This window comes from Elgaria multicarinata, chromosome 2 (assembly GCF_023053635.1).
Source record: "Elgaria multicarinata webbii isolate HBS135686 ecotype San Diego chromosome 2, rElgMul1.1.pri, whole genome shotgun sequence".
Lineage (NCBI taxonomy): Eukaryota > Metazoa > Chordata > Lepidosauria > Squamata > Anguidae > Elgaria > Elgaria multicarinata.
Genome location: NC_086172.1, coordinates 128,647,614 through 128,659,960, shown reverse-complemented (window position 1 = coordinate 128,659,960; position 12,347 = coordinate 128,647,614). Strand labels below are relative to the sequence as shown.

The following is a 12,347-nucleotide window of genomic DNA, read 5'->3' as shown; positions in this document are numbered from 1 at the left end:
TTTAAATATGAGCTAAGAAGGGAGTTCTGGTTTTATGCTGCTCATAAGGCACGTGTACACATTCTGTATTAAGAAGGTGTAATTTTCCACGTCTATATTTCAAACGTAAGACCATTCTTTTATGACTTATTCATGGGCATGAAAAGGCTTGTATAGGATGATCCATTTTTCCTCTTTAACTTGCTTTATATAGTTTCATCCAAGTTCCTCTAGTTCTTCTTCCCTCCAATTTACCTTCATATGTATCTTGGACTATAACTGGATCCTATTTCTTTAAATGTCCACTATCTACACAGTCACATTAAAATACTTCTGAGTAATCAGTGTTATAGATGACTGAGCAATGAATGTTGTTAAAATTTATATCATACTCCAATAATTAGGGTATGTATTCTGGGCAGAAAGTGTGGCTAGACTATGTAGCAGCTCTGAAAAACCTAACTACTCAATGGGAGGTTATCAATTCCAACTGAAGACAAAATAGTTATTAAGAGACCTCCCTCTGTCTTTTCATCCTCAACATTTCTTGGCGGCTAAGGACTTCACCTGACTTACACAAATGCATTTCATATAATCCTGTTTTTGCTCTCAGGCCCTGCTTGGTGAAGAACTTCTAAGGTGCCATTCTTAATTTACTTTTTCTACCCAAGGATGCATACCCAAACACTGATTGTATGTGTGCCTCACCAAGTGTGAGGAAAGAATAACACATAATTAAATATATATATTATTATTCTCCTGGCCACCACTTTCCAGGCTTTTCTTCTTCTTTTAAAGACAGACATATGCCTGATTTTACATATACCCATGCCTTGCATATATGATGGCTCAGTTTGCACAACCCAGGCCTTTTTTTAAAAAAATGGACCCATTTTTTAAATACTTTTAAAAAACAATGGGCAGTATCCAACACTCTCTGCATGCCAGTGGGACCCACCGTTAATGCAACTGAATGTTAGTTTTTCCTAAAGCAATCCTGGAAATGAGCAGAAATGCTTGTTTCTAGAATGGGACAGGTCAGCTGAGATCACAGGAGGCAGATCTGCTGACTGCCCTGTTCTGGAAACTAGAGTTTTAGTTCGTTTCCAGAGTTGCTTTAGATCAATCCTGCAGGCACAACAGAGTAAGTGCAAGTGCACAGGCAGCATTGGATACTGCTCAATATTTTGAGGTGGTCTTGAAATTTCAGTTTACCTTTTTTGAGCTGTATATGATGTGGCACAATATACATTTTCGTTCTCGAGCCATAGTGAATACTTCGTAAAGATCTTATCCTACCCCTACAAGGGAAAAAAATCATTAACAGTCCATCAATTTTTTAGTTATTCTAACTACAGATAATGAAAATAAAATTATACAATACACCAATTTTATTTCCATTCCCTCATCACATCTTCAGCTTAGTTATAACCTATTTTTTTTAGCAGCCTAAGTGGTATATATCTTTAATCAGGCACTAAGTAAAGATTCCAAGGATAAATGAAAGCTCCAGGTTCTGTTTTGATTTGTTCCCTCATTGAAGATTGGCTTGTTCCTGATTGGTTTGGGCTCAGCTTATAAGTGGTATTGTAGCAAACTCTTATTTGTGACCGAAGCTGATGTTTTATACCAAAATGTTTCATATTTTAAAATCAGTTTATATGTTTCAAAAATGTTAAAGCTATACATTTTTAAATTTTAGAATTTTTAAAATGTTTAAATCTGTAAAAAAATGTAAGTTGGATGTGCTATTTGTGGTTGCTTTTGGAGTGCTAAAACAATAAATACAAATAAGTCGATATACTTTAATATGACTAGATAGTCATACTAATGGGTATACGAGTAATGAACACACAATTGTGAATTTCAAGAAGCAACAATGGAAGACCCAACGTTTAACTGGTAAAAGCCTCTGTCCTGGAATAAGCTGCTGGAGTGAAAACCAATGGCAGGGTAGGATGCAGAGGTTAGGAGCCACATTTTCCTGATCTGCTCTGGGCACCTTAGGCCAATCCCCACCCATTATTTGTAATATGGGAATAATAATATGCCGTATTTTGTTATTTTATTTTTTTGTGAACCACCTAGAGAGTTTCAGCTATTGGGTGGTATAGAAATGTAATTAATAAATAATAATAGTGATCTAATATACAAATTTATTTTAAGAGCTACTGAGATAATGGGTGGTCTTACTAAAACAGGAAGTCTAACTGGACTAAGCACAAGCTCTAGACCTTGTGCTGCCTACCCCTAATTAATTGGGAGCAACTGACTATGATCTGATGCAGTATAATAGAGCAGCCTCCCTCAACCTACAGATGCTTTGAACTACAACTCTCAAAATTCCTCACCATTGGCCATGCTGGCTACAGCTGATGGAGGTTGTAGTCCAAAGGCTGTGATAGAGGATAGAATCATGTGCTTGACTATGAAAACAAGGAGAATCTTGACCCCTTGTGCTAGGATTTGTTCCCATCCTGTAGCCATAAAGGTAGCAATCATCAGTGCTCACATAATGCACTGCCTCTTACCTTACAATGATTTGTGCCACAACTACAACAAGCAACAAAATGTGGGATCAGGGAGGGCTGTCCATTTCCTTAGCAAATCTAGTACTGCCACCATTCTTTATATACTGTAATATTTATTCATAGATTGAAGAACATCAATATGAAATGCATTTAACGTGGGATACAAAACCCATTCAGTAGCTAATATGTTAATAGAATCTGCCATTATTGAAATGCATACATACGCATGCTTTTACATCACTTATAAGCATCAGCATTTTCACATGCTTACTGGCAGTTAGAAAGCATGTTGAATTTGGGATACAAGAGGAAATGTTGATTTTGAACTAAGAGAAAAGAGTTGTTGAATACAAAGTACAAGAGAAATTGTGAGGGGAAATGGCAGAGTTTATCAGCATGGAGGAGGAAGCACTTGTGGAGAAGTGCAAAGCCTTAACATTTTCTTATGAGGAGAAAAGTATGGAGGATTTGAGAGTGATGTTGATACAACATCAGGTGAACACCTCTACCGAAGTGGGAGTAGAGGTAAAAATCACAGACCCTGCATATTTAGAGGTTCTGGGGGAACAGAATCAGATTAGAATCATGGCAAAGGCAAGAAAAGAAGGGCAACTGAAAATGGAGCTGGAAGAAAAGGAAAGGCAATATAGAGGTGAGATGGAGGCGGAAGAAAAGCAAAGACAATGGGAATTAGAGGCACAAAGGTTGAGAGCTGAAACAGAGGGGAGAAGCAACAATTGAGAATAGAGCTGGACAGAAAAAAAGACACCATGGAGAATTGAAATGGAGTGGGGGGGGGAAGAGCCAATTGGAAATAAAGGTAGCGAGATTGAGAATGAATATGGAGGGAAAAGATAAAGGCCCTCAAAATGTGTGTGAGGCGGCTGACTAGGCTGATCAGCTAGCTTTAAACATTAGAGGGGGGGTGGGACACACAAGGCAGACTCCTTAGAGAGAAAATTGTTCCAAGCCAATTGAGTACAGAGTAACAAGGTGTCAGAGCTGACAGGCTCTGCACCTCAGTCATACAGAGGAAACACGAAAATTGCTGATGTTCAAGAAGAAGAGGGGGGCATGGAAGGAGAAACAGTGTTAGCTCTCCCTGTACATGAATTAGGCGAGGCAAATGAATTAAAGCAGGGAGCGCAGACTAAGGGATCAGGCCCTAATACAAAAAGTCCAAAATCAACAGGCTTAAATTCAACAGTTTTTAAAATTCAACACACTTTCTTTTCATATCCCACCGCATATGCCATCACCTGTGGCATTCCCACAACGAGAATTCCCTTTATCTCAGGCCTTTCTCACCCCCAAGCAGGAACCACCTTCTCTTACTCACACTAGGTTTTGCTGCCACGAGGACCTTTAAGGCTCAGGCCCAACCCATTACTCAGTCCACTATATGCGAGAACACATAGGCTTTATAACTTTGTACTGTTACCTTTATTTCCCCCTCCTTATGCAGCCACAAGAAGGTGGCGTAGGATTTAATAAAAAAAGAAAGCTTTATTAATTAGATAAATAAGTGGTTGAATAATAAACAAGTACCTCTTAAATGGCTCTATCAATATAGATTATTTCATCCACAATACTTCAAAATCAGTCTCTCAAACAATTCTTGCACCATCATCACAGACCTTGGTCTCTCCCAATCTTAACTCAACTAGACCATTTCCCTATCTACCTCACACAGGCACACTACACAATTTATATACCACACACACATTTCACCGCCTCCTCACTCTCACACATGCAAATTCACCATTCTCACCCTGGGGATACTTACCAAACCACATAATGTCATACATACATATACATGCTTTTACATCTCTTACAAGCATCAGCAATTTCACATGGTTAATGGCAATTACATACAGGAACTGCTGAAGGATTAAGTGATAGGATGGGACATTCCTTAAATATAAAACCCAGGTGTATGTATTGAAGTTTGAGGCCTGCAACTTTTATAAAAGATTTAATATCCATCAAACTACCCAAATAAATTCTGCCCACATACACACTTTCCACTGGAAAGAAGTTACTGGGAAATGCCTCCCTTCCTAAGCAGAAAATGTTTTAAGCATCTATTGAGAGAAGAGCTCTGTAGCTATATCATCATGATTCCAAGAAGAAAAAGAATGCTGTTCAGGATCATTGCAATCAAGCGGCAAAATTATTAGCATCCCTTTAAACTTCTGAAGATTATTTTCATGTGAAGAGGAACATGCAACTATTCTTAAAAGCAGAGGTGCTAATCCTTATACGGAATACTGTGGATTTCCTTGTGGGCCATGATCTCTTCTATGCTCCCAACAGTCAATGCTAGTGTTGCTTTGTAGTTAATGAATTAATGCGTTTCATATGTTTAGGATATTGCTTAAAATTGGCTTAGCATTTCTGGAATTCATGAGGCAGCAGGGAGGTAAAGTGCTTAAAAGGGACAACAAGGTCACTAGAGTAGGCCTTTTAGCATCAGTGAGCATGCTACATTAAAGTGACTTTTACCAAGCAGATCTAAAATTACACCTGCTTTGGCGAATTAGAATATCAGAGTAACTATGCATGATCACAAGGATAGTTTAAGGCTTCCATCAAGTGCCCAATCAACTGCAGCCACTTATGAGAGAGGACTAAAAATACTGCCTGAATTCAGCTGCTATTGGCTGTCGCTATGAAAGACAAGGAGTGAGTTTCTTTTTACATGGGGACTGCTCAGACTGAACTCAAAGAGGCAACAGGCACTAGAATAAAAGTTCTCAAGCTCTCGCCTAGTCAGCCTTCCACAACAGAGGGAAATACTGTGTGTCTCCAATTGTAACCATGAAAATACAACAAAGCTTTGCTAGAGGCACTCCCTCTCCCCTCTCTGGGGGACAGACAAAGTAAGTGGAAGGAACAGAGGACACATGAGCCTATAATATGTTGCCATCAAAGGAAGGGGATCAGGGGAGCGAGATGCCCTGCCCCACGAGATAGGCACCATTAGTCTTGATGTAAACAGGGGGGCACATGTCTCATAAAGCTACTACCAAAGCAATACTAGAAGACAAAAGATAGACTCTTAGACTCCCAATCCAATAAAGAAACAAAAATATCAGAAGGTTTTGGGTCTCAGTTAATTCCCTCTTCTTCCTTTGGTGCTCTATTACAGAATGTAAATGGGTAGGGTACCGTTGTTGTACTTGAGAGCCAGATGTCCCTGCCCAATCCATTTACCTGGCAGCTGTGACTTCCAACCAGGAAGGGCCTGCTGGTAGCAGAATTTAAGAGCCAATTAGGCCGCTGGAGCAGCACTGGGAAACGTGATGGACTGGTTCAGAAGAGGACAAAATGGCAAAGAGGAAGCCTGGTGCCAGACGCCTAAGAGGGGACGTTCCCCTATAAAGTGGGAAGAAATAAAGAGATTCTAACCCCAAAGCTGATGATTTGACGATGGGGCAAGCAGTTAAGGAACTCCCAGTAGAGCCTGGCATAAATATTTTTTGCTGAGCTTCCCTCCTGCTCATATCTCCACTGAGATACTTTGAAGGTCAACTTAAGTGAGGATTCAGAGGACACCTGTCATGTTTTAAAAGCAAGTGTGAATGTACATTCACCAAGTGTTAGAAATGACTCTACTTATGTACTTTAATACACATGTAGGAACTTTTCTCATGCCCACTCAGCAGAGCTCGGTGCACACATCACCTTGCTTCCTCCTCAACACATAAGGGATGTTACTCTGAACATCCCTCTAGTTCAGGGATGGGGAACCTCAGGCCCAGGGACCATATCTGGCCTTCCTGGGTTCCCCAGAAGGCCTCACCCCTGTTTGGAAAGACCACTTTATAAATGAAAACATCGCAAGATGGCTGGCTCTGCAGCATTCCACAAAACCAATATTAACACATCCCATGGGACCTGGTTCCCATATACATAACACCAAAGTGCCATCTATCCCTCCTCATCCAGCAAGATGATCTAGAGAAGTCCATCATCCAATGCCACATCCTCCACAGACTTGCTAAAACTGTTCCAAAAGAGAATCATGCCACATCACAGGAAACACTTCCATCCACTCAATCAACCAGAGACCCAAAATTCCTATCTGTGTTTGCATGCTGAGAACAGTAGACTTGTTTCTCAAAGAAACAAGTTTGGCTGCACCAAGACAGGAAAGTACTCCTACTTTTCAAGGCATGGTCAACCAGAAATGGTATCTTGCTTACAAGTACCCTCCTTCCAGTTGTTGGGTTCCCAGTTTCTAAGACCATCCTGGTGTTAACTGGAGGTAATAGTAGAAGATACCTAATAGAGAGAAGTTTTTTGTTTGAAATTCTGCTGTACTATAGTGGCCTGGGAGCACTTTCCAACCTGATCTGGAACTGAGCTCAGTAGTTGCTTTCTTGCACAAAGACCACATTCCATCAGTACCCAGAGGAGCATGCAGCCATCCCCATTTCCTTCCAAAGAGGTTTTGTTGTTTATTCATTCAGTCGCTTCCGACTCTTCGTGACTTCATGGACCAGCCCAGGCCAGAGCTTTCCACAGAGGGACAAAGAGGAAAAGTTGAAAGACCTGCTATTTTGCAAGGAACCAAACCAATGAGTGAACTTTGAAGAAAAGGAAAAAGCCCAACTTCAGAACTGTTCAAAGGTTCTACTGATGACGGGGAACAACTTCTGTCCCAGAACTGGAGCTTGGCTTGGCTGAAGGAATAAGATCTCTTAAGGGCCCTTCTGTGAGATTGCTAGATTAGCTACTCTCTAGACATGGGACAGAGACAAAGCAAGAAGAGTGCACATGAATATAGCCTGGAAAATTATCTTTAGAGGGGGAAGTTGCATTTCCAGAAACTGAGGTAAGAGGATATCATTACTTGTCTCCAAGTATTTTAATGAGTTTCTCCTAAGCAATCTTTGATGTAAAATGTGTTGAATTGGAAGCTTGTGGGAGTGTTTAATATTGTTGCTTGTCATGCTAGCTGAATTTAGTAAGCATTCCAAAGGGCTCGTCAGTAAAGCAAACTAACACCAGTCCCTCAAAGAGTAGCCATCACAAAGTGGCAACAGGGTGTGGGCTATCCTCTCAACTGATACATGTTTCTCCGGAGCACAAAACAGAGGCACTGATTACATGGAAAAACCTGCACTGCTGCTGGCCGTTCTGTACCTATGCTGTAAGAATGGAATTTCCATCTTCTTGGCCAGCAAGACAAGGATTTGCTCCTTAAGGAAAAGAGTTCTACAGTAGAGAGTACCAAGCTGAAAGCAAAACATAGTGATGAAGGAAATAAGAGGAACTATCCTGGCTTTAGTTGAGAATGCCTTAATTAAAGGCAGTAATCACCACTGAAGTTACTGGGTTTTTAATCAATTATGCATAATGTAACATATGTAGTAAGGACTTGCATTTAGCCAAAACACAATCTTATTATTTAGGCTCGTTCAGATTATAACTTGAAAGTAATATCAAACCTACCAAGGAGAGCTTCGTCAGAAGATATGTAATATGCAAATCTTACAAACTCTTTGGAAAGGTACCTCTCACTCAAAGAAGTTTGCATTGCATTTATGGCAAGTGATTGTTTTGCTAGGACATCTGTGTGCTTTGCTTTTTTAAAAAAAAACCTAGAACTGCTATAAAATATTTAAGTAATTGCATTACTTTTAAACATAGAAGCAAATTTATTTTTGTAATGAACTCAAGGATGTGGGCAGGATATCTGGAGTGATGAGAGTGGACAGGGTATTTGGAGTGGTGAGAGCCACCATCTGTGTATTCAACCCTTGCCATTCTTAGCTTTTTAGTAGACAAGGTGGTATATAAATGTTAATAATAAATCTAAGCTGAAATTTATGACACCACAGTACCTCAACAATTGTATCATAATTTACAACTATCAATTACATATTTGAAAAGAACTAGCTAAATACATATTATGCGGTATTGAAGGCTACTATTCTGGTTTGTTCTTTGTGGATTGCGTTTACTTACATTACCTACTCTCTATATAGGAAAAACTCTTGAAAGCCTTGCAAACTACACTTGGCTAATGCATTTCCCTTTTGGACTGTAATTCAACAAAATGTGACTAAAAACCATCCATATGCAAGTATGGGGAGAACCGAGCATACAACAAAAAGTTTATCTTGTGTCTTAACTGCAGCCACTACACAAGAGACAGCTTGCATTACTGTTCACATTTTTAAATATAAGGAGGTTGCCTCTTTCTGTTACTATTTTCATAGTTATCCCAGGGACCACCCCAAAATGCCCCAAGGTTAAGAACCAGAGCTTAAGAACTACTGACACATGATGCATAAAAATGTGTTTGCTGCAGCACATTATTAGACAACAGTCCAAATGCATGCAATAATCTCTCTTGTTCTGCTTACTTTTTTGGATGCTCCTAATACCAACTCACTTTTGTGTGCACAGAAGCTGTGAAAAGTGATAAAGGAGGGATATTTACCTCTCCTATGTTCTCATACAGCTTGCAAGAGAAAATTAAAATTTTAGACTGGGCAATGACTCTAAAATTGGGTAATTTTTGTTACTTCTACAATGTTTTTGTTTCAAAACAACAAAAGTAAGGATAAAATCAAGCACAAGCGGCAGTTCACCCTGTGCTCCAGTGTTACGTGCTCGGCAGGATTACAAACTACTTAAATGATGGTTCCTCCTTGATTGTTCCGCCCAGATGTTTACTTTCAACCCTAATCCAAGGAAGGCTTTACCCCACACACATACTAGTAACCTAGAGCCCTCCAGACTACAAATGTGCCAGGGCTTAATCTCAGCGTCCACCCCACGCGCTGAAATGAAGGGGACCATCCATCCACCTCTCAGTACTCACAGGTCGTACCCTCCTCACCCCGCAGCGCAGAACAAGCCCATCGCCCAGCAAGATGGATCGGCCAGGCCCCTCCACCGGTGCCGCCCCCTCCGGAGACTTGCTGAAGCCGACCCCAAGGAGAACCGCGCCACAACACGGGAAGCGTCTCCATGAACTCAACCAATCAGAAAACCTAATCCAAACTGTGGTTGCATTCTGGGAATAGTAGTTTTGCTTTTCACAGAAACGGGATTGGCAAAGCCATAGTCATAAGGAACGACTCCGATCAGAGATCCACGGTCCGAGCAAGGCAAGAAGCGGTGCATTTCGGGAAGTGTAGTTTTGGTAACTTTGGCCGTACTGCGGCATAAAGTCCCACAGAACTCAGAGGGTGGTAAATCCCACTGAACTCAGTGGGAGTTTACTTCTGAGTAAACATACATAGGAGCAGGTCGTAGTAATAAGAATAATAATTTATTTCTTACCCGCCTCTCCATCTTGATCGAGGCGGGGAACAACAATAAACGATAAAATACATAAAATTGAATTAAAACATAATATACATTGTTAAAAACATCTTAAAATTCCACTGGATAGACCTGCCGGAAGAGATCAGTCTTTATAGCTTTCCTGAATGCTGGTAGACTGTTAAGCTGATGAGTAAGACTTCACTGTTGTGCTTGCTTACAATGCAGTACATGCCTACTCAGAAGTAACCCCCCTGAGTTCAGTGGGACTTAGTCACTTACCAAGTCTGTGAATAAGCGGCTACTGAACACTATGGAACTTAAGGCCAAACCAAACATTACTTTAAATCCCTATCTAGCAGCTACAGTTCCCACCCCCCTCATTTTAACTCTAGAATAAGTGCAAGGGCCCTGATCTAGATTTAAAAGCCTTCCAGGCTGGGCTCCCAAACTGGATTGGGGCAACTGTGCCTACTCTAGAATAAAGAGAGAAAAAGACAGAGCTGCTAGATATGGATTTGAAGTAATTTCTGTTTTGGCCTGTACTTCCAAGTACACACGTTTAGGATTATGGAGTTACTTGGGAGGAATTCCCACTGCAGTCAATAAGAACATGTTTTTCTAACAATGGGACTTATTTCCAAGTAAACCTGCACTGGGTTGAACTGTAAAAACGAATTGCTAATAGTGAAGGTTCAATGGCCTCCCAGACAAAATCAGTTTTGCACAGTAAAGTGTGCTGACTGTTGTCAAGCTCTGATATTGAATGAGGCATAGTGCCATTGTAGCAGTAAAGTGGAAATCATTCACATATGTCCCCCAAAAATATTGTCTGGTTTCTAGGTGAGATTTAAGTTGCTCTTACAACCATATTTCATACTTTTCTAATGTTATGGACAAAGCCTTGTAAATTTTGTATTCGGACAGGAATACAGCAAGTATGAAATAAAATAAGATTTGTAGAATCTGTATTTTATAATGATGATGATGAATCCTTTTAAAAACAATGTCACCAAATTCATCTTTACATTTTACTTCTTTGGAAGGAAACATGCTTCTATCGGTCCCATGCTACCTTCTGGAAGAATATTCACCTGCATAGTCCTGTTCCAGGTCAGTTTTGAAGATCAACAATACCCTGCTACTTCCTTGTTCCAGTGGGCCTAGGGGCACTGTAACCATCACATCATCATGTTTGTAAGCTGCCCTCCACCATATCTTCTTAAGGCTCTGACTATGCAGACATGACTTCAATATCAAGTCAGGCTTCCACGGCCCCTCTCCTATCATCCCCCCCCCCTTGTTTTTTGTTCTTGCCTGATGAAGAGATCTGGAGATCTCAAATGCTTGCACATTTTTGGTGATGCTTGAATTGGCCTAATAAAGGTATTACACTAATATGGATTTTGGCATTTTCTTATGGCCAACCTTTGTTCTCTTCCCCACCCTTGTGTGTGTGTGTGTGTGTGTGTGTACCATCCATGTATGTTTAGACAGAACAAAAGCCCTGCATCTCCAAGCATTCCCCAACCAGCATGCTAGGAGTTGTACATTTTTCCCCTTTCTAAATATATGTAGGATTGCATCCTAAGAAATTGAGTAACTGACCTCTGTTGACACAAAGAGAAAAATCTTGGCCTCTTGTAGAACATTTGATAACATTCATCTAAAGGAAAGAGGGTCGAACTACTACAAGGAATCAGAACCTCTTGAGAAGAAAAGGAGCATATGCTATAACAGAAACCTGTAGTTTTTCAAGGGAGACCAGTTACTGCCAGAAGAAATTGCCAGGCATTTTGAAGAACTTGAAATGATGCCATGTACAGCAGATATGAGTATTACAGAGAAGTTTGCCTATAGACTATACCTACAATATTATGCAACACAAAGCTAGTATTAACATAAACTCAAATGAACATAAGATTTGAATGGACAAACACGAACCCCCTTAGGTTTGGAAGATTATTATTATTATTTATTTATTTATATAGCGCCATCAATGTACATGGTGCTGTACAGAGTAAAACAATAAAATAGCAAGACCCTGCCGCATAGGCTTACATTCTAATAAAATCATAATAAAACAATAAGGAGGGGAAGAGAATGCACCAAACAGGCACAGGGTAGAGTAAAACAACACAGATATGTTTGTTTATTGTGCTTTCATTTTGAGGGGGAATGTTCTAGGACTGGGTATACAGCACTTACAGGATATATGACACCTCCAGCCTGTAAACTGGAGATGGGTCTGTAAGCAGTAATTCGTTACTGTTTGCTTAGTTCTGTATTTGTTCATTTCTTTGTTATGTCCAGAGAAGGATCTGGAAGTCCAGTCAAGTAGCAAATCATAGAGGCTGAAAAACTTGTTTACTTTAATCTGTGTTGATCTTAGCCTATGTTTCAGGAGGCGGAGACATCTCAACTGAAGGTATATAGTCCGATCAAATCATAAGTCTCACGCTAGTACACTTTGAATCATTTAAAAACAAAAATAGCGGGGGGGGGAACAGGAGAGATCGTAAAGCATTATGGTGAATCGCCGTGCTTTGGATG

At 40.2% G+C, this 12,347-nt stretch overlaps 1 protein-coding gene across 1 annotated transcript in view; it reads right to left on the bottom strand.

Moving 5' to 3' along the window:
• ZNF106 (zinc finger protein 106) overlaps window positions 1-9,439 on the bottom strand; it is a 137,478-nt gene extending 128,039 nt beyond the window's left edge. Inside the window, exons 1-2 of the mRNA XM_063117669.1 lie at window positions 9,349-9,439; window positions 1,195-1,280 (exon numbers count right to left, since the gene is read on the bottom strand). Coding sequence (XP_062973739.1) covers window positions 1,195-1,248 — 54 coding nt within the window. The 5' untranslated portion in view covers window positions 1,249-1,280; window positions 9,349-9,439. The remainder of the gene's footprint in view (window positions 1-1,194; window positions 1,281-9,348) is intronic.
• Window positions 9,440-12,347: the final 2,908 nt, after the last annotated feature.